The 26,270-nt window shown below is 39.0% G+C and overlaps 2 protein-coding genes across 5 annotated transcripts in view; both read left to right on the top strand.

Annotated features, from left to right (window-relative positions):
* The window catches only part of ano5b (anoctamin 5b), a 29,235-nt gene extending 18,549 nt beyond the window's left edge, over positions 1-10,686 (top strand). For all 4 annotated transcript variants that reach the window (XM_046032247.1, XM_046032249.1, XM_046032248.1 and 1 more), the window contains 17 exons: positions 257-325; positions 504-788; positions 1,088-1,207; positions 2,381-2,496; positions 2,605-2,739; positions 3,220-3,325; positions 3,554-3,614; positions 4,137-4,288; positions 4,422-4,496; positions 4,622-4,847; positions 5,045-5,223; positions 5,403-5,500; positions 6,539-6,669; positions 6,831-7,036; positions 7,278-7,462; positions 8,141-8,246; positions 8,357-10,686. In XM_046032247.1, the coding sequence (XP_045888203.1) occupies positions 257-325; positions 504-788; positions 1,088-1,207; positions 2,381-2,496; positions 2,605-2,739; positions 3,220-3,325; positions 3,554-3,614; positions 4,137-4,288; positions 4,422-4,496; positions 4,622-4,847; positions 5,045-5,223; positions 5,403-5,500; positions 6,539-6,669; positions 6,831-7,036; positions 7,278-7,462; positions 8,141-8,246; positions 8,357-8,581 (2,475 nt within the window). In that variant the 3' untranslated portion in view covers positions 8,582-10,686. The remainder of the gene's footprint in view (positions 1-256; positions 326-503; positions 789-1,087; positions 1,208-2,380; positions 2,497-2,604; positions 2,740-3,219; positions 3,326-3,553; positions 3,615-4,136; positions 4,289-4,421; positions 4,497-4,621; positions 4,848-5,044; positions 5,224-5,402; positions 5,501-6,538; positions 6,670-6,830; positions 7,037-7,277; positions 7,463-8,140; positions 8,247-8,356) is intronic.
* A 1,805-nt stretch (positions 10,687-12,491) lies between these two features.
* slc17a6b (solute carrier family 17 member 6b) lies at positions 12,492-24,974 on the top strand. The gene is made up of 12 exons (XM_046032251.1): positions 12,492-12,565; positions 14,063-14,318; positions 15,282-15,400; positions 17,493-17,607; positions 19,129-19,216; positions 19,337-19,423; positions 19,911-20,053; positions 20,218-20,367; positions 21,003-21,135; positions 21,474-21,584; positions 23,409-23,536; positions 24,602-24,974. The coding sequence occupies exons 1-12, from the start codon at positions 12,492-12,494 to the stop codon at positions 24,941-24,943; spliced, it is 1,746 nt and encodes a 581-aa protein (XP_045888207.1). The 3' UTR covers positions 24,944-24,974.
* Positions 24,975-26,270: the final 1,296 nt, after the last annotated feature.

Raw genomic sequence — 26,270 nt, 5'->3', positions numbered from 1 at the left:
GGAATAGCTTGCCTTTAAACATCCGACATGCAGCTTCTGAAAATTGCTTTGAGAAACATCTTCAGAGTCAACTTTTCTAGCGTTCTAGCTGTAACCCGAAAAACAAAGAGTCAGAGCCAATAATTTTACAAATACCTTATCTTAAAACATTTGCATTGTTAATGTTCTTGAACATGGATGTGTGAAGGAGAAGACATGCTCGGACTATGGGAGTCTCTGTGGCTTTCATGTTTGTGGTTTGTGTGTTTATCCGCAGGAAAGGAGGAGGGAGTTTGAGGCCAATCTTGAGAAAGCAGGACTGGAGCTGGAGACAGAAGACAAAGCAGTAAGAAATTCAAACACAGACCAGCTGCACCACCTAGTGGACAGTTTGCTAAGGCACACCACATTCTGCAGAAAAAGTCTTAAAGGGATATTTTAGAAACATGCATCCCAGTTTTTGGAGGAAATTGTGTAAAACTTCTTTACAAATAGTTACAGTATTGTGTCCTTACTTGTATCAGGACTCCAAAGACCAAAAGACATATTTCTTGAAGATTCATGCTCCGTGGGATGTACTGGCCACCTATGCTGATGTCTTAAAGATTAAAGTTCCCTTCAAGGAGAGTGATATCCCCCATGGTCAAGATGTCCCACTGGAGTGGCTGTCACATCCTTTCCGCCTGCCACAGGACATTGTGCACCCACAACGTGACTACTTTACCTACCCCTTCGACAAGACCAAGACAGACTTCTTCCTCATCAATGACAAGGATACTTTTTTTCCGCCTTCCACGAGAAACAGAATTGTGAGTATTTCTTATCTAAAATCACAATTCACTTGTTACATTGTAAGTATTGGGTCTAAGAAATTAGTATATATGAATAATAAATCCTGCTACAACTTAACCCAGTTGAACTCTCACAATTTGTCTGGACAGACTGACCCTGGAAGACTTCCCCAAGATGTTTGCCTGTTTTAGGGTTTACTCTGCAGTGTTAGAAAGTGCTTGCATAACAATGAACAAAACGTAAAATGCATTTAGCTAAAAAGTTCCTACAAATTCAAATCCCTTAATCTGTTGTTAAATCCCTTCGTTGTTGATAGGTGTTCTACATCCTGGCTCGTTGTCCGTACTACAAAGAAGGTCGGAAAGATAGAGAGAAGACGGGAATCAAGCGACTGCTCAGCAATGGGACATATACAACTGCCTTTCCACTGCATGATGTAAGACACATGGAAGACATAACATGAATATGCCGAAGTCAAACATGGCAAAGTACATCTACTCAAGTAAAAAAAAACTTTTAGATACTGGAACTTGCTGTGATACTTCAGTGCTTACATTTTGTGACACTTCATACCTAATTTACATTATTACAAAGGGATAGACCAGCTTGTATCTGTACTTTCTTGCAGGTAAAGATTCGACATGCAAGAATTACAATCTGACACATAGAGTATAAGTAACCCGATTCCATTAGAAGTAATGCTATCTGGACCACACACAACATTAAAATGCTATTTATCATATAATAATAATAATAATGATAATAACCTTTATTTGTAGAGCACTTTTTACAAAGTGCTTTAACAGGAGTAAAGACAATAACGCACATAAAAACAAATACATGATAAAAGCAAAAAAAACTTAAGAGATTAAAATACAAGTTTAAAGTAAATATATATATATATATATATAATAGAATCAAATAAAATAAAGTAAAATCGGGAAAGGCTATCCTATAAAAGTATGTTTTAAGAAGGGACTTCAAAGAGTTCACTGACTCAGCCACCCTTTCCTCGGGCAGGCTGTTCGGGTCAAGCAAGTAAAAAGGATGTTGCAGTAATTCAGGTGTGATGAGATGAGAGGCGTGTAAAATGGTCTTAAATGTTGTCCTTAACAGTTAACATAGACCGTATTTTTTATATATTTCTAAGCTGGTAAAAACATGATTGCACAGGCTTTGTAGTGTGCTGCTCAAAACTTAAACTACTATCAAACCAGACACCAAGATTCTTTGCAACAGGCTGTGATTCACTAGGGAACCAGCAGTGTATATATACTGTATATACACACATTACCACATGGTAATTAAACACATTGTAGAATGAGTACATTTTACTGTTAACGGTACTTTTACTGCCACTACTATTACCACTAAAATTTATTTCCAATCATATTTGTTCCTAACTAACATTATATAAAACAAAAACACCCCACTTTCTTCTTTTTCACTTGTGATGAAACTGTTCTAAAGATGTTAATATTAATAAAGGGTTAAAGGAATAGACATTTTCAATAACACGCTTGTTGACTTTCTTGCCATGAACTTTTTCTTTAATTTCCAAAGATCTTTTGCTCAACAGCCCACGTTGCATTGTGTCTTTTCCTTTCAGTGTCGATACTGGAAAAAGGCCAGAAATGCTGAATGTGAGAGTGAGCGCTTCAACCTGTACAAGCACTGGGCCAGGTTTCTCTGCTTTTACAAAGAGCAACCTCTTAACCTCATCAGGTAAACAAGCAACACCCGAAGGCTGTCAACTTTGGTTTGCACACAAGATTGAATATTTCTGAAAGTTCACTGCTGAATTAAAAGTGCGGTCTGATTCTGTGTTTGCAGGAAGTACTACGGGGAAAAGATTGGGATCTACTTCGCTTGGCTGGGCTTCTACACTGAGATGCTGTTCTTTGCAGCCATCATGGGCCTTATATGTTTCACCTATGGAGTGCTCAGTTATGATGACAACTTATCAAGGTTAGTACCACCAGAGGGCGTTGGGGAGCTGATATGAAGTCACATGGCCAAAAGTATATGGACTTCTGAGTATTACACTTATGTGTCATTGCTGACCACATAGTTCCAAATCCCTGGCCTTTAATGTGCTGCTGTAACTGCCTGTACTCTTCTGGGAAGGCTTTCCACTAGACGTTGCAACCCAGTTGCAGAGATTTGCTCCCTTTCAGCCATAAGCACATCAGTGAGGTCAACCACTGATGTTAGGTGATAAATCCTGACTCACAGTCTGCATTTTAGTTAATCCCAAAGGTGTTGGATGGGGTTAAGGTCAGGGCCCTGTGCAAGCCAGAGAAGTTATTTCTAACCAAACTTAGGAAAACCTTAGAACCATTTCTTTATGGACATTGCTGTGTGCGTGGGGCATTGTTATGTTGAAACAGTGAAGAGAATTAACTCTTAACTCTTTTTTAAAATGTTTCTCTTTTTTTCTCCTTTTAGCAAAGAAATATGTGACGCCAATATTGGAGGCAGTATTTTGATGTGCCCACTTTGTGACAAAAAGTGCCCTTTCTGGAAGCTCAACTCTACGTGTCTCTCATCCTGGGTAACAACATTAAACTTAATGCGTTATTTGGAGACCATTTTAAAACCAGCGATAACCTAAAATTAAATATTAGAAAGTGTTTCCACCTAAGTGTGTGAAATAAGCCATTTACTCAAATACCTGCAGTAAATTGTATCCTGCTGAGTCAGCAGTATGTCAACCCGTTTATGCCAAGCGTGTCTTCTGCTTCTCTGAGGAACGTATTCTTTTTCATGTTCTCTCTTCCAGCAATCCCATCTGTTTGATAATGAGGGAACAGTATTCTTTGCCATATTTATGGGGATTTGGGGTAAGTGTCAGTGGATGCTGATCTTAACAGTGTTTAACCTGTGCATGAGATCCAATTTAGTCCCCCTCTTGTGAGACAGATTTTCAAAGTTAAAGCCTTTTCTCACTGTCATATCAACCTCCATCCATACTGCTTCAGCCCAAAACAACTTGCCAGCACAATTATGTTGTTATGTGCTAAGAAGATAGCTTGCCCAGCACACTGTAGCCTAACTGTGCCTAAAAGCTGGTGTCATGCACAGCAGTTTTCCAAGAAGTGGCAAAGCTGAAACACATTATATTCCTAAAACCCCACACAGGCACTATCTGTTTTTAGTCAGAGCAAAAGCCACAATGTGATTAAGGTCATAAAAGATCTGTCCATAACATTGTTGGACACACAAACACACCTGCACGAAGACATGCACAGCATAAGCCTAAGTTCTCACTGTAGAACAAAATCTGTTTTTAAATTAGTGGGAGATGATTCCCAAACTAATATTTTGCAACCTTTTGTTTCCGTTTCCTTAACTCGATTTGGCAGTAACTTTGTTTTTGGAGTTCTGGAAACGGCGTCAAGCCCGGCTGGAGTACGAGTGGGACTTGGTGGACTTTGAAGAAGAACAGCAACAGCTTCAAATCCGGCCCGAGTTTGAAATCCGTTGCACTAACAGGAGGCTCAACAAGATCACTAAGGTGCCTCAAACGCTTCATTCAAACATGGAAAAAGAACATGACAAATACCATGTACTCTGTGGTTTGCAAATCCTAATAACATGGTACCTACTGTAAAAACAGTTAATAATAATAGTAACAACTAATCTTTCAGGAAATGGAACCATACCTCCCCGTCACCAGCAAGTGTGCTCGCTTCTGCCTCTCAGGAGCCACTGTTTTATTCTGGGTAACTAAATGTTTGACTCTTTTGTGTGTGTTTGTTATTGCTATTTACAATTATACACAGTGAGAAATATTCCATGTCTAGTCACATACTGTCAATGGCTTTACATGTGTATGTGCTCCCCACAGATTTCTCTGATAGTGGCCTGTATGATTGGAGTCATAGCATACAGGCTGGCTGTGTATGCTGCATTTGCAAGTATCATTAAAGACCCGCTGAGGAAGATCCAGCTGGTGGGCAGATTTATCACTCCACAGCTAGCGACTTCTGTCACTGCTTCCTGCATCAACTTTGTCATCATCATGATCCTCAACTTCTTTTATGAGAGGGTAGCCATCTGGATCACTGATATGGGTACAGAGATTTAATCTGGCATTTACTGAATCAGACAGAATAACTAAGAACCTAAACACAACTGACAGGCATGTACAATAGAGTTTCAGAATTTCATATCCAAAAAACATCGAACAGACACTATTAATGTTTTACTCTGAGATATTAGATACTGGTGTTGATTGTAAACTGAAAACATCTTTAAACTGTTCCTGCAGAAATCCCAAAGACCCACCTAGAGTATGAGAACAGGTTGACCATGAAGATGTTCCTGTTCCAGTTTGTCAACTACTACTCCTCATGCTTCTATGTGGCCTTTTTCAAAGGCAAATTTGTGGGTTATCCCGGTAACTACTCATATATGTTTGGCAAATGGAGCAAATTGAGGAACGAGGAGGTGAGTTACAATAACAAATACTGACTAATATGTCTTTGTGTATACTGAGATGTATTTCTAACAAACATTTCCCCCCATTTTTCCACAAGTGAGGACAGCTTCATTATCTGGTGCTGTCAAAGGGAAGGTAAATGAAATAAAAGTGTGTTATATAAACTAAAACCCTCTCACTGTCCTAGTGTGACCCTGGGGGCTGTCTGATTGAGCTGACCACACAGCTGGTGATCGTCATGGCAGGAAAACAACTCTGGGGCAACATTCAGGAAGCCCTGCTGCCGTGAGTCTGTCTCCGCCTACTCTCTCACCTCTTAATTATTCACCTCAGAAGAAGCCTCAACATTTTGCATTTTGACAGTTCCTAGTGCTTTGTTAATTCTTTTTACAAGCTAAAAATGTTGTGTGCAGTATTTCATTATTGAGTGGGTGCAAGTACATTTAACTTCAATAAATATATTTCCTACCATGCAGCCCCACATGAAAATGTCCTGATCCCTCCCACCCAAGCGCAATAACCTGTTTTGGGTGAATAAACACATACTGTTTAATAACAACATAGTGTTTCAGTGCAATAACCTATGTTGTGCAATAATTATGTTGCATATACATTCTAGAGTGGTATTTTTCTTATACTTTGTTAATCTTATTTTATCTTAAATGGAGATAATTCAGTTGAAGTTTTATTTTTACCTCAGAAAGTCAGACAATTAAATTCTTGCTCTGGCTCTCTACTTCAAAAACATGACCAGGAATTTTATAGAACAAGGAAGCGGTACGTAGATTTAGACCATGTCTGACTTCACCCATGATCATGGTCATGGGGAAGATCTAGAGGTATGATTGATTTTGAAGATTTTGTTTAGCCAAGATTGAAGAACATTAAGCTGAATCCTGAGCTTTCAACACACAGAACAACTTCATCCAAGGCAGTGCTTGTAAAAAGCACCAAATTACAGTATATCAGGCACGTAAATGACACGTTACAACCTTTTGGTGTGCTTATTGTTGTGTGTATTGTGTGTGTATTGACGACTTCAGGTGGAAAATCATGCACGTAAAACAAGCAGTGTTATAGAAGATGTTTTATAGAAGAACTAGATACAGAATTAGAAATACTGAGTAGCTATTCCAAACTTTTGTGCAGACTTTTAAATAGCTCTCAGATATGTACCTTGTGTGCAACTGTTAATATTGTTGTCACTATGCAGATTGTGTCACTGTCACTTCTCTATGAAAATATCTTGTTGGCTTTGTGTAAATCCCAATGTCAGGTTTTAGCAGTTTGACGTTTTTTTCTTCTTCATGGGCTTCTTGATAGGTTGATGCGTAACTGGTGGAGTAGCAGAAAGCGACGGCACCATTCTGAGAACCAATACAGCCGCTGGGAGCAGGACCACGTCCTGCAGAACTTCAGCCAGCTGGGACTGTTCTATGAGTACCTGGAGATGGGTAAGCGAGATATTTCTCAATTTACAATACAGAATTAATATCTGGCTATGACTTAATGGCTTTATGGATTACAAATGACAGATTTTTGCTGAGACCCTGTATTACATTTCATTTTTTCCACTCTTTTTCATCACTAACTCTCTCTGTCTACGTCATTTCAGTGGTCCAGTTTGGTTTCATCACTTTGTTTGTGGCCTCCTTCCCCCTGGCGCCACTCCTGGCTCTGTTCAACAACATCTTGGAGATCAGAGTGGACGCCTGGAAGTTCACCACCCAGTTCAGACGACCAGTGGCATCCAAGGCCCGAAACATCGGAGCGTGGCAGGAAATCCTCAACGCAGTGGCCATTTTGTCTGTTGTTACCAATGTGAGTGTTGTATGTGCAGTAGTGTAGGAGCATTTCAGTAACATTCAGCACGTTTTTGCCTAATCTGATCTTGTATTTTCATATATAATTAATGTTTTTGGATTATACATTTTTGCACTGTTTGTGAACAATGACTTGATGCAATAAAAAAATCTAATTCAGGATGATCATCAAACTAACCCTTTTTTATAGCAGATGCAAATATTTCATTGAAAGCTTTTTGTGCTTACTTTTGTTCCAGGCTTTCATAATGGCATTTACCTCAGATATGATCCCCCGTATGGTCTACCTCTATGTCTACGGGAAAGGCAGCATGAAGGGCTACATAAACAACAGCCTGTCAATATACAAAATATCACAGATGCAGATAGACAATGTACCAGATGAACAAGACTACTCGTTTGATAACTCAACCACCACCTGCAGGTATTAGAGCTTAAAAAGCTTGTTATGCATCTGACTTTAGCTTATTTTTATGTTTTTGAGGAGCTTTAAAGCTGCACTTTTTTTATATAAACAACTGGTCAAGTGTCTATGGGTAATGTGACAGAGGTTGCTCTTAGTGACAATACCACAGAAAAATTATCACCAGACTCTGCAGTCCCTCTCAGTCCTATGGAGCATTTTAGCATCTTTCAGTTTTGGTTTTATAGCCACACTTCTGTTTTGATTAAGTCTTAACAGGCTGTACCCACTGAAGACTATGACAAACAAACAGACAGACAAGTTTAGCAACTAGCTGGTGAACATAGTGGAGCATTTAGCAGCTAAAGAGACAGATATTTCCTTCAGGAGTCAATGGAAATCAAGGACAGAGCTAAAACGAGGGTGAACACGACTTCAGATAAATTATAGTGTCTTTCATGTTTTGTATGCCAGTGTGTTGGTCATTGTTGGGTAGAGTAGTACAACTGGTCATCTGAATGAATACCTTTTGTTTTAATTCAAGAATTATAATGCTAATATTAGTTGTTTGAACTATTTGAGCAGAGATGTTTTGGAGTTCTATAGCACTTACCAACGTGTACTAGTACCAACACTAGTACACGTTGATGCATTAATGAAACATTACTGATTGAGGATGTGTGTTTGTGTTTTGTACAGATACCGTGACTACCGTTACCCTCCAGGCCACGAGAGGGAGTACACTCACACCATGTGGTTCTGGCACATTCTGGCTGCCAAAATGGCCTTCATTATTATCATGGAAGTAAGACAATATAGATATTTTCCTGCACTTCTTACTCAAAGAATAAATGCTCAGAATGAATGTAGAAGCCTAATATATCTTTACCATAATCAACTATTCTTTCTTTGCAGCATGTGGTCTTTGTGGTGAAGTTTTTCGTGGCGTGGCTGATCCCGGATGTCCCGTCAGATGTGACTGCAAGGATTAAACGAGAACGCTACCTAATTCAAGAGTACCTGCATAACTACGAGGTGGAGAGGCTCAAACTCCAGCTGAGTGCCAGTTTCATCACAGAGCCACCGTCAGAAATGTCCTTGATGTCAGACAAGCACGAATTGTTGTCTGAGTGCCTGTAGCTTCTGCTTCACACCTCCAACCAGCCAAGCCAAGAATGGACAATGTCTGGGAGTTTTAACCTGCTCAACAAGAACATCTATATACAGTGCAAGGGCTTCTGTGTTTGGGATAAAAATGCTATTATGTTTTCTCTCTGAATGGACTCCTATATTAGGATTTGCCAAGAGGCATCAGAAAAAAAAACAATTTCACTTTTCTTAAAATCATCTTCTTGATTGAGTGAAACATCTCTGTGCCATAAAAAATGTGTAGTGATGGAAAATAACAGCAAAGTGTAAAAAAGACTGCAGCTTGTACGGTTCCCCATGTAATGCCTTCAGACTCTCTGTTTGTCATGAGTGAAAAAAATATCTCTGTATTTGCTGATAGAGTTAAAGTTTGTGGTGTTATAACATTAGGTGTAATTACCCTTTAAAGAGTTTGGTTATGATACAATCCATTTTTACTTTCTGCATGTGATCTTTCTAATACAAGATGAAGGACTCTTCAGACAAGAGGATGTGTCAGTTGCAAATGTTGTACAGCAATTGTGGTTAAGATAATTCACATAATTTAAGGTGTTTTACATCACACCGCCTTTATCTGCCATTTAACTATAAATATAAAAAACATCTAATATGAAACACATCTATATATTAACAAGTGAAGAGGCAGTGCTTATTCCTCAGACAACTTGACTGTGTTTCTTTTTAAATCATTTTTAATAAGTGGTAGCAACACAACCTTTAGTTCCACTGATCTATAGCTGGGCTATATAATTGTCTGTTTTGTTATGTGAGTCTATTATGTTTAGAGAAAAGCTCTTAAAAACTGCATGTGACAACCAAATACTTCCATTACACTGCAGTTATAATGTAACAATCAGAGGTGTGGTGTTAATCCATCCGATCCACCCTGAGTTAGTTAGTAATGTGGTGAGACAGCAGCAGCAGGCTCATGTCTGACAAATGTATTTCCAAATTGCTGCAGGACCAATAACAAGATTTTTATCAATGGAAAAAAGAAAATGCTGGAAGATCACTTGTCAGATCTTCTGTTTTAATACAATCCCTTTGTAAGTTTAGACTGATCGTGTGTCAGCTTTCCTCCTTGTGTTACATATAGTTATTAAAATGCCTATGTTTTCAGATTGCAGATCATTGGTGTCTCCGTATACTGTAGGTATAAACAGTTGTAACCTTTATTTCTGAGATATACAGAAAGGACAAACACTTCTTGTACTCTGGTTGGGATATGTGTGTGAAGATTTCAGTGAAAAATATGACTCTAGCTGGTTACAAAGTGTTGCTGTAGATATAGAGAATGTTATCTAATTAATTTATTGAGCGGTGTCTGCTCTGTAGTAGTAGATTTATTTTATAATAATCTTTTTCAGATTTTCTTGTACATTTTAATGCAACAACTGATTTCTTATTTTTTATTTATCATCTCATAAATGACCACCAAGCAGTGTTAGTTCAGACTGTTCAAGTACATTTTATGCTATAAATTACTACTTTGTCAAGGGACCAGCCAATTAAAAAACTGCGCATTCTCTGACAAAGATCTGTTTATATTCCTTTGCAGTATTTTAGTCATTTACTGGTTACAGTATAGCTTTTTTATCTTCTCAAGAGTAACTTTTAGATATTTCCGTGTTTATATTGAAGTCTCTTTGTAATTTAAACTGTAAATGATGCAGTTGTGATTTCAACTATCAGCAAATTATATTTTATATTTGTCAAAATCTAAGCCTGGCTTACTCTAATCTCAGGACTAAATGTCTTCTAATGTTTGTTGATCATCACCTGTTGATACAGAGAGCAGATGCATTCTGATGGTTAGAGCATGATCCTGCACCGTGCAGGTTGTATTTCCCAACAAACAAATGCCTTAAACATCTGTGTTTACTTTTTTATATGATTTTGTAATGAAAAAGTTTCCTATCTGAATTCAAAACCTGTTTCATATCATTTGTTGCTGCTACTAGTCACTGCAAAGTATTTGTTTTATCTGATTTGATGTACATGGACTTCTGTTATGTTGTGTTAAGTTCATTGTAGCCCATTGTACAGAAATGCAGTAACACTATTAATATTCACAACAAATAAAGACATAACTAGTTTTTGTTATGAGTTTTATTTGCACTTAGCCATGCAAAAACACAAAATCAGATACCAAAACTCAAACACATTTGAGAGGGGAGGTCAAGACAAAAGCTTATATCTTCCCCCAACTTAAAGATCTCTTCGAAATGTGTGTTAAGACAAATTCTCTGAATAATAATTAGTGTCTAATTAGGTTTTTCCCACATTAAAGTTAGATAAACTATTCACAAAAAACTCTTGCTAGTTCGCCCTTATTGAAAAGTTTAGAATATATAAATATGTAAATATTGCTCATTTGAAACATTTATACTGGACACGAAACGCCACCTGCTTCAAGTCCATTCTTATTATTTACAATTGGTGTGCGTTGAAACTGGAGCAGGATTGGCTTTCAAACTATTTGTGGTGTCAAGTTAAGCGCAGAGAAACTTTCCTCTTTGAATGGGGGTGACTTTAAGAAAACAAAAAAACTGCACTAATATATAAAAACATGATTTAGCTAAATACATATGTGTGCATTGAAAACAAATAACAATAAGACACAAAATGAACACAAGAATTCTGCCCTAAGGGGCAGTGTTATGTGCGACCACCAGATGGTGCCCAATACCAACAAATGACAAGAAAGACACTGGTCGTTTTGCGTCTTTGTCTTCTAATCGCACATCTAAATATATTGCCTTTAAAATATAAAACACATTATTATTATTATTATTTGTATTATTTGTATTATTTGACTAAATGTGGTCTGCAAATGCTGGCCTATATGTATATCCTATATATCTTACTTCAAATCTCACAAAATGTAAAAAAACAATGCTTACAAAATTATGTTCATGCCTCTGTGGGAGGATGTGGATATCGAGGGAGGAATGGGGGTGAAAATATGGGAAACGCTTAAATTATTAAGGGAGGTTGTTGGGGGGAAATCCACTCCTCCCCATTTGGTTTCCATAGCACCGCTCTCAAGAGAGCTGCAGCTCATACATAGGGCTGACTGCCTATTTAAAAAAAAAAAAACTTTTTAAGCATCAAAATGCCAAACAAAAAGATATAATCGAAATAGAGCTGCATTATATCTCACATTATTTAGGCTGTGACATAAAGCGATCGATTGAGCTATAAAACACCCCTCTCCCCAGCCCTCCCCAAGTGTTTTATGAAATGACTTAAAACAGGCTCACATATGCGCATTTGCATGTGATGTTTTGGTATATGTTATATTTTTACTCTGGCCTTCATTTGTGCTGAGCAGCTGGCCAGATGTTGGACGCGGTGCAGCTGTCGCTGACCTTGGTGCTGAACACGACGTCAGATGAACCTGCGCTCACCACAGGAGACACGATCCAGCCTCACTCCCTCTTTGATTTATTGAAGCTACTCCAAACACCCACTTCTGCTTTCTAAACTTTGAGCTATTTTATTTTTCCATTCATCCTCTTTCCCTTTGTTCTTTTGCTTTTGTTGCGGACACGGGTCCACAATGCTCTACGACGCTGGCTCTCCGTTTCGCTCCTTTCTGTTTTCCTCGTGATGGCACTTGACGCGGCTACCGTACGCGAGGCAGGAGAGGAGCTGGTGGTGGATGAAGGCGCACAGCTCGCTTGATTCCCCTTCTTTACTCGAAGGTGTTTTCGCTTGAGCATTTTCAGTGTAAACATTAGACTCGTTCTTTTGGACCGTCGTCTCCCTGGACTCAGATTTATTATAACTTCGTTTGTTGTTTTCCTTTTAGTCGCTGCAGTCGGCCATCCTGCAACGTAACATGACGATTAAGCAGTAAGATAATATTGAGAAATAGGCCCACACATAGAAACTGGATATGGAGTCAGTGAAGACGAGAGCCACAGCGGGGGTGAAGGAATTTGCGGGGAAGGCCCTGGGTCAAATGCACAGGTAAGGACACGCATTTTCTCCCCATCTTAATTGGCGCGTGCCAATTTCCTCGGATTAAAGTGTGATCGTTTGCATGCTTGATTTTAGCAGTGTGGTGGTGTAGGTCACCGAACATTTGTTTTACAACTTACACAGATCTCCAGTCACGCCTCTGGAAGTGAGAAGAAAATTACGCAATCAAACGTGTGTGCGCGCGCGCGTGCGCGCGCGCGTGTATGTGTGTGTGTGTGTGTGTGTATGTGTGTGTGTGTACCTGGATGAAAGCCTGCACACTGTCAGTCCATCCTCATGCGGCCTGTACGTGGATCTCATTAGCAGACAGGTTATAGAGGACGTGAAGGCCACGCGTGAATTTTTTCGAGATTCATTTATAATTCATAACTCATTTCATAATACATTTAAAGGCAGTGACGCACAGATGATGCCAATCTGTGTCTCTTCATTTAAATCTATCAATTTGACTATTTTAAGTGACAGGATGTCTATGGGGTTTCCTTAACACATCTTGCCAGTATCTGCATCTGCAATTGAATGAATAAAAATGTAGACTCTCGGCCATATTTAGATTATTCCCTTATGAATTAATATTTCATGTCTTTAAAGTATTTTGGGTGCATTTCCTGTGGGTATACCCTTAAAATAGAAATCCAGTAAAAACTGAAGCAAATCTATTAATGAGCAGGAGACGTTCGGCTTCAATGAGGCTTTTCAGAAAAAAACTATACTACTACTTTATGAGGCGCAATCTATCTAAAAATCGGGCATTTCACTGCAAAGTTATGCTTCAGTTTGTATTTTATTTGATTATTTTCCGGTCATATGTAATTTGCCCCGTTATTTTTCATCCGTTTGACAAAGGCGTTTAAGTGTGTAGATTTTTATTTCGTTTTGCAGCCTGGATTTGGACAAACAAAGTGTGGCGAGTAAATGTAACTTTCCGGGGGAGTGGATAGGAATGCCCACAGACATGTGTCTGAAGGTTGGAGCCACTGCTCGTTGCCGTGAATGCTAATGAGTGTGGAAGTGAGCGGGCTGCTGCAATGCGGTACAGTCTGGGACATGTTCGCCTATTTTCAGCTACTTTGTATTTCCTTTTCATATAATTTTCTTAAATGCAAATACAGGTGAACGTATTTGGTTTTAATCCGTTGCTCATGTCACTTAAATCATCTGATTTGAGCTTCATAGATTATGAAACTCCTTGACAGTGAGACAGACAAAAATCTTCTCCAGTAAGAGGCCTCACCACCCGTACAGCTGGTCGATTTTGGGTGCTTTTGTGAGAATTGCCTCTTGAATTTTTGTTGACTGAAAATACAAGAAATCTTAGATTTGCACACATGAAATAGCCTATTCAAAATGGAAATACAAACGGGCCTCCTTAGAAATATTTTTCATTACAGGGGGAATTTTAGATTTCTGTAGGGTGCTCATCTCATATGATCACATTTTATCCGAAGACACCTGCTAGACACTGTCCTCACCTGACTGTTGCAGGGTAATAGAGAGGAGACAGAAAACCGGGGAGGTGATCGAGCTGACGGAGGATGGACGGCCCCGGGAGGCCGCGGAGAAGAAAACCCCGCTGTGCGACTGTAAGTGCTTCGGTCTGCCCCGCCGCTACATCATCGCCATCCTGAGCGGCCTGGGCTTCTGCATCTCCTTCGGTATCCGGTGTAACCTGGGCGTGGCCATAGTGGGCATGGTCAACAACAGCACCATGCACCAGAACGGCAAGATCATCATCAAAGAGGTGTGGCGACGGCAGCGTGAGCTCCTGACGTAAAAAAAATAAATACCCAACGCGGACTGCACGCATCCAGATACAAGACATGACCCTTATTATAGCAAGAAAAAGAAAGGGAGGAGTAGGAAGATTATTAATTCCTTCACACATGGGATACGTAGATAATATGTAAGGCCTGTCATATTAGGCCAGAAAATCACTAAGCCTGAATGGTCCCCAGTAGTCATAGCTGATGAGCTTTTTACAATGTAACAGGGTATTTGTGCATAAGAAATGTTTTAAAAGGCCTACGATATTTTAAAACATGCCCAAATCACAAATGCGCTATAGAAATGGACCTGTGTTCAGCTTGCGTTTAGAATTTAGTGTTTGGATGACATATGATGCAATTTTAAAAAGATCATACGCATCTCTGTATACAGAGATGAGGATATATCCTGTTTGTGAAGACTAAATCATGTACAGATGTAACGGGTGACGCTTAACCTATTCTAAAGTAAGTAAAGATCTGCTACTTGCATAAAGGGCAAATTTGTGCAAAAATAAAAGTCGCATGCATCTTTCAGAATGTGTCTCAACATGTGAAATCAAAGTAGCCTCATTTATATTTAGGCAAAAAGGGCGCATAGGACCTGTAGCCGTTTAATGTTTTTGCGTTTAGGCCAAATGTTGGCCAAATAATTAATCTACAACCGACACACACAGCTATTTAGTTTCCGCACAGCTTCTCAGCAGTTTTTCCTTGACAGTGCAGGACACATGAATGATTTTGGTGATTGGATCAATGTCATCTGATCGAAATAAACCGTTGCAGGTCTTTAGTAAAGAGGCCTGCCTTCAAGATCAATTCATTCAGAGAATAGGCTACATGTTTGTCGTTTGTTTCTTGAATGATAGCCTAAATAGGCTATGTAGTAGCCTCCAACAGTGGTCATTCAACATCATTCCGTTTTCCATATTATCCACCAGAAAGCAAAGTTCAACTGGGATCCAGAAACGGTGGGAATGATTCACGGATCTTTTTTCTGGGGCTACATCGTGACACAAATCCCGGGAGGTTATATATCCTCCAGGCTGGCAGCAAACAGGTAGGCGGCACTCCCCGTGAAAGAGGCTACCTTAAATAACCAACAACACAACGACATTCATTTGGCTGAGAATCATTATGATTTTTTTGCCTATTAAACTAAATTACTCAACAGTTGGCGTGACCGGTTTCCTATCACTCTCATTCTGTATATGTTTCCTGTCTTTGCTATTTTTAAAATACGTGGGAAACGAAAGTGAACACATGGGTACTGGAATATATTTCGGGGGGGTGAAGAACACCGCCAAGTCAGACATAAAAATGCTGTCGTTCTTGTCTGAATTATGAATTGGATGAGCAGTTCACATTTAAAGGCTGAGTATCACTGGGCTACATAAAGGCAGCAGGCAGTCAGCTGCTCTGACTTGATGCAGAGCGGCGGGGAGGGCACCGGGCTGGCAGGCCTGCAGCTCCCGGTGTCAGGGCTTTCTGCCACCTGTTAATGAGCTCCCTGGGGGGACCCGGGTCTAATCTATCGCTCTCTCAGGGCGTGGATACCAGACCCTGTCTTGTCGCCAAAGGCTTTAATTCTCATGAGCACTGCCAATTCCTCACTCATCACAATTAGGCTACGTTATATTACATACACTATAATATTAATACCACGCCGCCTTTTTTTAGGGATTGAATGTTGATGTTTATCACCGCTGTAAACTGATAATTTAATCGTTACTGGTAGCCTATCACAACCATAAAGGCAAAATGCTTCCGCTTATAGCTCAACATTAGAGGCCTAAATCTTGAGCACGCTATAATGAACGTTATAAATTATAAAAAGGCACAACAATTGCCAAATATTAGCCTAATATTATAAAAGAGTGCAACCAGGACAGTCAGTTAAATAGCCTAGGCTGCAGCTTAATTTTAATGTAGCCTAGGCCTATCACCTTTTAAAAACATGTTTAGGCCTATTTTCCTGCATCCTGCTACTCGCACTGTTGATTGACACGAGGATGTAATCGAATCAATTGGTCTCGTGCCCAACAGTAGTCTCAACCGGATTAGGGCTTGCCCCCCGCGTGCAGATGAGAGGGGCGGTAGAACGTGACATAAATGAGAAATAGCTCGGTGTTTATGGATGGCCCCGGCCCTCCCTGCGTCTGGCTGCACTTGCGCGCAGCTGCTCCTTCGCGGTTAAAAATAACCTACCTTTCTCCAACCTTTAAGGACGAAACAAAGAAGAAACATATAATGTCCTAATGATTCCTTGCAGCCTATGTTCAATCTTTATGAATTGACACTGCATTAAGGTGTGAGATTCTAACAAGCAGTGACAAGCTATAGCCTAATAGCCTATAAATGTTGTAAAAAAAAAAAAAAAAGAAAAAAAGAAAAGAAATAAAAATAAAAAGTGTGTTTGCTTCTATTTCTTCTACAAGCAGTGACAGACAATTAGCAAGTTATAGCCTAATAGCCTATAAATTTTGTAAAAAAAAAAAAAATAAAAAGAAGAATTAAATAAAAATAAAAAGTGTGTTTGCTTCTATTTCAATCTCATTGAAATATTTCAATCTCATTGAAACAGAAGCAAGCAACGTCATTCATTCATAAAAAAAAAACATATTTCTTGGACAGAGAAAATGGTTGCTAAGCGACACCCGGCCTACCTATCTACACTGATAATGGGGCGTCGCTGCTTGAAAAAAAATCATTATTTTTCTGACGTAGGAGGAGCGGGTGTGGCGAAGGGCCAATCAGAACGGAGGACACAAAAAAAACGTAGGCTAAGAACCGCGTCGTGCGTGCAGTGATGATTAAACACAACAGGTTTTAAATGTGACAGATTCATGTTCTTTCCAAAAGGAGATAAAGACAAAGAGACTTTTAATGGCCTTTCATGTATAGAGATTGTGTTTCATGGATATTTTTAGAAACGTGTAGCTAATTGAAAAAAATCCAAGACCAATAATATTTTATAACATTTTCCTCTGAATGAAAGTTATATTTCATCTAATGTGATGTTTCAATGCACTGCTCCATGTCACAATGGCACAAAGCTGAAATATGTTAATGCCACACATTCAGTTCAGTTGAAATAATTATGAGTTGCTATATAAAAAGCTATTTTTAAAACACACCTTTATCACTTTCAGGGTATTTGGAGCAGCTATTGTTCTGACATCGATTCTCAACATGTTCATTCCCTCTGCTGCCCGAGTACATTATGGGTGTGTCATCTTTGTCAGGATATTACAAGGGCTGGTGGAGGTAAGAGAATGTTAATGTCTAAAGGTCTATCACAACATTTTTAAATCTTTCTTTCTTTTTAATAAGAATTGCAGTGTGTGACGGATTTAGGCCTAATGTCTTCACAATTAACATATTCTCAATATTAATGGAACTAGAAGGTTACTGATGTGACTTTCTGTTATTATGATATTATTGATAGCTATTGATATTACTATCAATAGCTGGATTTTTGCAATACTGCACTATACAAAGGGACTTCCTGCACGTTCTACTCCACTAGAAAACAAAGAAAAGACTGTAACATGCACTGAATATTCAACCAGAGGAAATGTGAGACCAGCTGTATTGATCCAGTCCACTACAGTTGAGTGTTTGTGGGACATTCCAGCTTCCATTCCAGCTTCCTTTTGTTTTTTGCAGTCACATCTTGTATTCTTGTATCCTGCAGAAAAGTGCTGGTAGACTGATAGATGAAAAGGAAAACACTGGCAAAAGCATATCAGTCACCAGGCTTGTGAAACATGGCACCCAGATGTCTAACTGCTGCACAGTTAATCTATGCATATTAAAATTAGTCTGTTACAGTACAAAATACAGAAAGCTGATACTACATTTCTCACATGTGCAAATAAAACTGGGCATCATCTGTAAAAGTATGAGATCATTTCTAAGAACAAAGGGATGTCTGGCTGAAAAATTTTCATCATTTCAATGTTTTAGGACAAATGGTGTCGAACGCTGGTGATAGATAATTCTTCCATCAGTAGTGCGTCTTTGTTGAAGGCTAGATTATAGTTTGTAGAGAATAAATAAAAACAGTCTAATATATTAATTGAAATAATTAATCTTTTAAAGACGGGTGACAATGCACTGATTTTGTAATGAAGTCTGTGCAGATTGCATTTTACGTCACTGCAGTTTGTTCAAATTAGTGGCTGATGAACATTTAATAGCTGCAGGGCTGCTCTGCTGCATGAACAGCTCATCAGGTCCTCTTTGCTCACGGCACTGTGCAGTTTGCTCATGTTAATTACAAGGGTGAAAATGTTAATTCATGTTAGTTATTATATGAAATGTCTGTTGGTTCATGATCACATCTAAAAGGGTAATCCCTCATAGATTGTTTGTCTACACTAAACTCATTATAATGCCTTTGTAATATTTGAGACCAGTATTTGCTGGAACAATACTGTGTTGGATGCATCAAATATGGGTGCAATCTAATTGATGCACCCATCTATAATTTGTTCATTGTACAAACCTATGTATTTATTTTAACACATTGGTAGGTTGGATTTAAATCATTGTGCTTGAGGGAACCAATCCCCTACTGGATTCTGGGATGCCAGAAATGGCAGACATGGGGTATCGACCACTCTCATTATATACATGAATATCCAAAACAAACTGTTCATATCGTATCATAAAGACTCAAAATCATAGGCTTAAGAACATGGACTTCCAGTCTGCAGCTATCTTTTTTTTTGCATGTTTCTTTACCGGGAATTAATGCAGACTGTTGCTGTGTGGTGTGTTTAGGGAGTGACCTACCCGGCCTGTCATGGCATCTGGAGTAAGTGGGCTCCTCCACTGGAAAGGAGTCGTTTGGCCACCATCTCGTTCTGTGGTAAATACCTATCTATCAATTTCTGTTATTGGCATTTATAATTTGGGTTCAGAATTGATGTGTTGCATATAACTGTGTTGAGCTCCCGAGCTTTGACCCCCTTATCTTGCTGTCTGTCAGGCTCTTATGCTGGTGCTGTGATAGCGATGCCTATGGCTGGGATCCTGGTTCAGTACTCAGGCTGGTCCTCAGTGTTTTATGTCTATGGTAAGATTGATCGATGAGGGCTTGCGTGTGATACATCTATGTGTGTCTGTATGAGTGGTAGCACAGGGGAATGGGACATGAGGAACAATTCTGCAGCGATATGCAGAAAAAAAGTATGTAACTACAGTATGTGTCAAAAAATGTTTGGCTAAAGTGTTTTTAAGCTTGGTTTAAACCTAAAGGTTTTGACTCTCAGAGTGTCCAGTGAAAGTCAAATGGATTCATCCAGGCACACTGTGTATTGATCCCCCCCCCCACACACACACACACATATGTTTTGGTGTGTCAATAAATAACCCCCAGTCTCTCTCTCTGTACTGAATACAGTTAGCCTCCTGTCTGGGTTTTATTCTCTCAGGCATTTTGTAAAGATCAGGCTGCCAAACACTATGTGTGTGTACTACTTACTGCTGAGGTCAAAATTAGCTACAGTACTTCATCTATAATTATCTAAAGTTCTAACATGTGATCTGTCTGTCATATGCAGGATGTGTTGGCATCGTCTGGTATATGTTTTGGGTCCTTGTGTCTTACGAGAGCCCAGCTGAACATCCTACCATCTCTGATGAGGAACGCTGCTACATTGAGGAGAGCATTGGAGAGAGTGCGAAGCTAATGGGTCCTTCGGAGGTGAGGGCTTTATCAATCCTTGGTGTTGTAACTAGAAGTACCAAAACTTTACTAAACTACAGTTTTATCAGCCATTTCCATCAACTTTTGTCTTTTGTCAGAGAGGCAATATCAAACGGGCAATGCATATTCATGTGTCATTTGTTTGTGATCATCTATCCCAGAAATTCAAGACCCCCTGGAAGAAGTTCTTCACCTCTATGCCTGTCTATGCAATCATCGTGGCCAACTTCTGCAGGAGCTGGACATTTTACCTGCTGCTGATTAGCCAGCCTGCATACTTTGAGGAAGTGTTTGGCTTTGAGATAAGTAAGGTGAGCTTAAAATACAAATCAGTGGACAAGTGTGATTCAATTCAAATCTATGGGGAAAGAACAGAGTACTGTTTTAGAGCCAGACATTGGGCCAAGCATGTGATACTTTTGCTCTTGGAATCAGTCATTAAAATAATGTGGTGGCCTGTGGTTCTTTCTCATAAACTGACATCGCAGCATCAGTTCACAAACGATACAAAACACTGTCAAAGTGACCGCTGTCACGAGACATTAATGGGTTTTGTTAAGGTAATTTTAAGTATTGAATACTTAAAATATTCTTCACTAAATAAGCAACAATAGAAGTTGAAGCTTGGAGAAAAAAACACATTAGTTAATAATTAAGACAATAACACTCAGACACTCTCTCTATTTACTGTATAGTGCACAACACTTGCCTTTTCCTCTATTTTTTATCTAAGTGTGAAAAGTATCCACTATAGTGCCCTCAGGAATTCTCCCAATTAAAACAAATAAATTGTGTCCATGGTGTGTACACTACTTTCGACTAACACTGCACTTGTTGGTTGTAACTCTAAATTAAGTATGTATTTCCTCAAGAGGCATAATACATTTATTGTGCTGCCATATCATGCTGCAGCTGATTTGATGTTTTTTTCTGTATGTGGTTGTAGGTGGGCATGCTGTCTGCCCTGCCCCATTTGGTGATGACCATCATTGTGCCCATCGGTGGCCAGCTGGCCGACTACCTACGCAGCAGGAACATCATGACAACCACCACTGTCAGGAAAATCATGAACTGTGGAGGTGAGAAGTCTGAACCGAGGATGAAATATCATTTTCCACACCTCTCCCTGCACAGCGACCGGGTGTTACTTTTATGGTGTTAGATCCATTCTGCTCTTTTTTTTTAGTTGTCCTTCACTGCCAGAAGAGATGGTTCTGTTTATATTTTGTAAAAATCTATCTGTTCAATAAGTATACACAAGTTGACTCGCTGACTGTGACTGTGAATTGATTTCATTTCTGTCACTTATGTAATTGAGTGCAGACCATGTATCATGCTTAATTCAATTGGCACTGTAATGACCAACAGCCTGGGCTTTGTGTGTGTGTGTGTATGACCTGCTGTCTGTCTCGGTTAGGATTTGGCATGGAAGCCACATTGCTGCTGGTGGTAGGATATTCCCACAGCAAAGGGGTGGCAATTTCTTTCCTGGTGCTGGCAGTGGGCTTCAGTGGATTTGCTATATCAGGTTAGTACAAGTAAAACACACTTTGAGCTCAATCAGAATATAATTTAGGTACAATTCAAGATATGATATACTGTAATTAAAATGATGTCATCACTGTAATGTAGTGAGGCCTTGGTGCCTCATTTGAAGGGAATACGTGAATAGAATACCTTTCACATCAACAGCTGTTGGTGCTACTGTATTGTTTCTTGACACAATTTTCAAAATGAGCCATTCTATTGTAAAGAAAGTTTTATGAAATTGAAAGTATAGTTAGAGGAAATGTTCCATATTTTTGGGAATTTAGCTTATTTGCTTTCTTACTGAGCATTACATGAGAAGATTGATACCACTCTCATACTTATATGCTAAATATGAAGCAGAAGAAGAAGAAGGAGATGGTTAGTGTAGCTTAGTACAAAGACTGGAAATGGGGAAACAGCTAGCTCTTTCCAATGGTGTCAAAATTACCAGTATCTCTAAAGCTCACTAATTAACATGTGTCCTTTATTGAATTACTACAAAACCAAAGAGTAAAGCAACAAGTTGTGGTTTTACAGGTGGTTATGTGTCGAACTGTTTCTTGGTTGGGTGCAAGAAGACCTTTGGACCTTTGTACAGCGCCAGGGTAGCTATTTTCCTCGAATCCCAGTCGTTAAGCTAAGCTAAGCTAACTTTCTCCTGGATGTATCTTCATATTCACCCTGCAGATATTCTCATCTGAGAGAGAGCAAGCATATTATCTATCTAATATAATATTAGCATATTATCTAAAATATCAAACTATTTGTTTAATTTAGGAGTTAATAGCAGCCCGTACTTCTAGTGTAAACTTGCACTAATACTCTGGCCGTTAATCTGAAAATGGGAGTAGTTTTTCCCTTTTTATATAATTTCACTAAAGGGGTAATGAAGTTATGCTAGACCACAAGTTTGAGTTGTAGTGAACGAGTGCAACTACCAACTACTGTATATCTGTCTATATATAGTGAAGCCATGTTGTATTGTCTGGGTTAATGTACAAAGTGGTGAATATAACCATTTCCTTTGATGATAAGATGAGATTGTTAGTTTATATGTTCTGTGTAGACCGGCAGCTAGTGTGGAGATTATAAGATATTATAATAAACATTGGCAATTACATACAATCTTGTCAACATCCCAATCAATTATATGGTTGCTGTTATTGGATATGATGTGACAGATGGATCCAGTACTGAATGTTATTTTTTTTTTTTTTCAAATTGTATTTGCAACACCAAAATAACACCACCAGCGAGCTTAATCAATATAATCAACATAAGGACTTCCTTAAGACATCAGATTTCAGATATTATTTAACACTTTTTTCACTGGCTGGCAAAATGAATATTTCAGCTTTTTTCTGCAATTAATTCAACAAAGCTTTCCCGTTTATGCTTAGTTACAGAGGACGCAGAGGTCTGTGACTGTGTGCAAAATCAGTTTCTTGCCTGTTGTTCTTGAGGTTTCTCGTAGAGCGTTTAATAATTCAGCACTATTGCGGTCCCGGGGGATTTGCCAGGCAGGCAGTGTGAGGTAGCTCGCGAGGACACTGATTCATTCAGCCAGCCAGAGTGGGGGAGGAGGTGGATGTGGGGCGAGTAGCCGCCCATTTCTGAAGCAAGATGGTCACTATTTGTGCTGCTTTTATCCACAACAGAGTCCTGCTTCTGTTACTTCCTCCTGTTATTACTTGATACATAATGTCACAGTGTTTTCCTCAATTTGGCATTTGAATCTGGTTGCCCGACATTGTCAAAATTCACAAAGGTAAAATTTATCAACAATAATACAATTTTACATTTTCTTTTTGTGCTTCATCAGGCTTTAATGTCAATCACCTGGACATCGCTCCACGCTATGCCAGTATCTTAATGGGCATCTCTAACGGTGTGGGTACTCTGTCTGGGATGGTGTGCCCACTGATTGTTGGTACGATGACAAAGAACAAGGTAAGGGCTTTGGTGATAAAGATCCTCTTGTTTCACGTGTGTCTTAAAGAAGACCTAAATAAGTTGGCAACCATTTATTTTCATAAGTGGTAGAGTAAACATGTAATAAATGCTTTATAACACATGAAAACATTTCTAACAGTTTTTTTTTTACATTAATGCACTTGTCAACAACTATAACTCCTCCTGTGTATCATCCATAAGTGGAGGTTGAGTTATGAACAGGTGAATGACAATATAGCAAAACACAGTTATGCAATGTCTATGAAGATTCTCAGTCATCCAGGTCATAGTTATCCAACGAAGGTTAAAATCAAGGGCAACTGGACTTGGTTGAAGATACTGGAAGACGTTTCGTCCCTCATCCAAAGGACTTCTTCAGTTCTGACTGACTGGCAGGGAAACTCAGCTATTTAACCTCAGTGGGGTCGTTGGCCCGGGTCATCGATACCGCTGGTTCGTTAGTGTTCCTTGTTGCTGTGACGACAGTCGTTACAGTCGTTAAGACTACCTGTGGCCAAGACTGAACGACCATCGTTGGTATCTTCACCTGAGGCCAATAGGTTACGTTTGTTGAGTTTCCTGGGAAGTGATGAAAGTACAGTTATGCAATGTTAATATGTATGCAATGTAATACTATAGGAAAAGTTTTAATTGTTGGCAAATACTGTACATAAAAATGACCTTATTGCTAGATTAATTATTAGTACAGATGTTATACTTGTCATAGAGCACTGCCTCTTCTTGTAATCTCACATTGTATGTAAGTATAAGTATATACAGTATATATATATTCTGTATCAGCTTGTTCCAACTCTTTATTGAAGCTACATTATATGATATTCACGTTTGGTAAAATAGTCAATCCCAAGACTCATGTAACCCAATTTGAATAGTTTTTGGACAACAACACAGCCAGACCATACTTCTAAGTAGGATATGTTTATAATTGTATTTTAATTATTTTCACAGGATTTTCTGACAATAAGAAAATCTGTAAAACATCTGTAGTTGCCTTTAAGGTAAAAACAACTTTTTGTTTTTCTGCTGTTCTGTCCTTTTCAGACTCGAGAGGAGTGGCAGTATGTGTTCCTGATTGCCTCCATGGTGCATTATGGGGGTGTGATCTTCTATGGGATCTTTGCGTCGGGAGAAAAGCAGCCGTGGGCCGACCCGGAACTGACCAGCGAGGAGAAGTGTGGCTTCATAGAAGAGGACGAGCTGGCAGAAGAGACGGGCGACATCACTCAAAGTTATGGTGCCTTTGGAGGTCCGGCTAAGTCGTACGGTGCAACCACACAGGTGAATGGAGGCTGGGCTACAGGCTGGGAGAAGACGGAGGAGTACGTCCAGGAAGAAGCACAGGGCGGAGGCTACGGATACAGGCAGGATGAGGGATACTCCTAGACCAAACATACATTCACCGACACGAGTAGACTTGTTTTTTTGAGTGTGCATCAGCTTAGTCAAGAAAAATATCAAATAACAAATGATAAACAAGAAAAACTACAATCCATTGTTGTATTATTTGCACAAATTTTAAAAGTAAATCTAAAAAATTATTAACTTAATGTAAAAGATTACTAAAATGTCTAAAAATGTAAAGATATTCGATTGATAGAGGTGTAACACATATCAAATTGGCAGTCCGTAAATGTATTATTATGCATATCGATAATAGATATATTTATTTGGAGTGCAATTGTGCGTAAATGTGAACATTATCATCCCATCAACCTAGGCTTCCTGACCACACTGAAGCCTGTAGGGTTACATAGAAGCTGCCCATCAGAACTGACCCCTTATTTATCAAATTAACTGTTACAATACAATGTCCTACAAGCCAGCCATTACAGTGTATAAATATGTCACTGCACAGCATTGTAAACAGAAACTAGATACTCTGATATAGATTGTACTGTATCTCTCCTGAATGCACTCAGAGTAGTGTGTCCTTTTAATGCACTTGATGATTTTTGTTTCCCTATCACCGGCTTCTGTGTGTGTAAAAGTCCTTCACAATGTAAGTGACCTAGTGTAAAGATTTGACGACGTGGCATAACGATTTGTGATGACTGTTTGGTTACACTTGCATAAAAGGTAAAAATGTTTGTCAAATGTTTGCTACGTGTGATCCATTTTGCAACTCGGTACCTCTGCAGTTGAGCGTTTCATTTGAACTATTAGCAACCTGTCACATCTCAGCAGTGTAGTGGAGGAGTAAAGCCATTCTCATTATCATACTACTATACAGCCGCTAAAAGTGTAGTTGTACCAGTGCATTGTTGAAAGATTTGTCTTAAATAAAACATGAGATATGACAGAGCTAAAAGAGTAAACATGTATGAGAGTTTATAGATTCAATTTAGTCATTGTTAGATCAAGAGATTAATGCCTTGTGAAGGGTTTGTGCAATGCAAAGACGAGTCAAAAGCAGTATGAGATATACTTTATTATATTTATTATTAATCAGATTTTATTGACAGGCACCAAACATCTGACTCTGATTCAAATGTTGCCAAATTCTGGCTGGTGCATGGAATTACATAATATACATAAGATACAAAATCTTTTTGCAGCTGAGCCCCACGCACTTCAAATGCACACAAAAAGAAGAAATACAGCAATCTGTCATATAAAATACCAAACCTGTTTTGACTTAAACGTAAGTGTCCATGCAGGATCCCATTGTTTAAAGCAAGAAGCTGATTGAGAAAGACTCTTTTTTAAAATG

This window comes from Micropterus dolomieu, linkage group LG20 (genome assembly GCF_021292245.1).
Source record: "Micropterus dolomieu isolate WLL.071019.BEF.003 ecotype Adirondacks linkage group LG20, ASM2129224v1, whole genome shotgun sequence".
NCBI lineage: Eukaryota > Metazoa > Chordata > Actinopteri > Centrarchiformes > Centrarchidae > Micropterus > Micropterus dolomieu.
This window is presented reverse-complemented; position numbering and strand designations above follow the sequence as displayed.

Coding starts and splice junctions, on each gene's coding strand:
- slc17a6b (XM_046032251.1), top strand. CDS start 12,492: ATGGAGTCAGTGAAGACGAGAGCCACAGCGGGGGTGAAGGAATTTGCG. Junction 19,217..19,336: donor GGCCACCATCTCGTTCTGTG/GTAAATACCTAT, acceptor GCTGTCTGTCAG/GCTCTTATGCTGGTGCTGTG. Junction 20,368..21,002: donor TTGGCTTTGAGATAAGTAAG/GTGAGCTTAAAA, acceptor ATGTGGTTGTAG/GTGGGCATGCTGTCTGCCCT.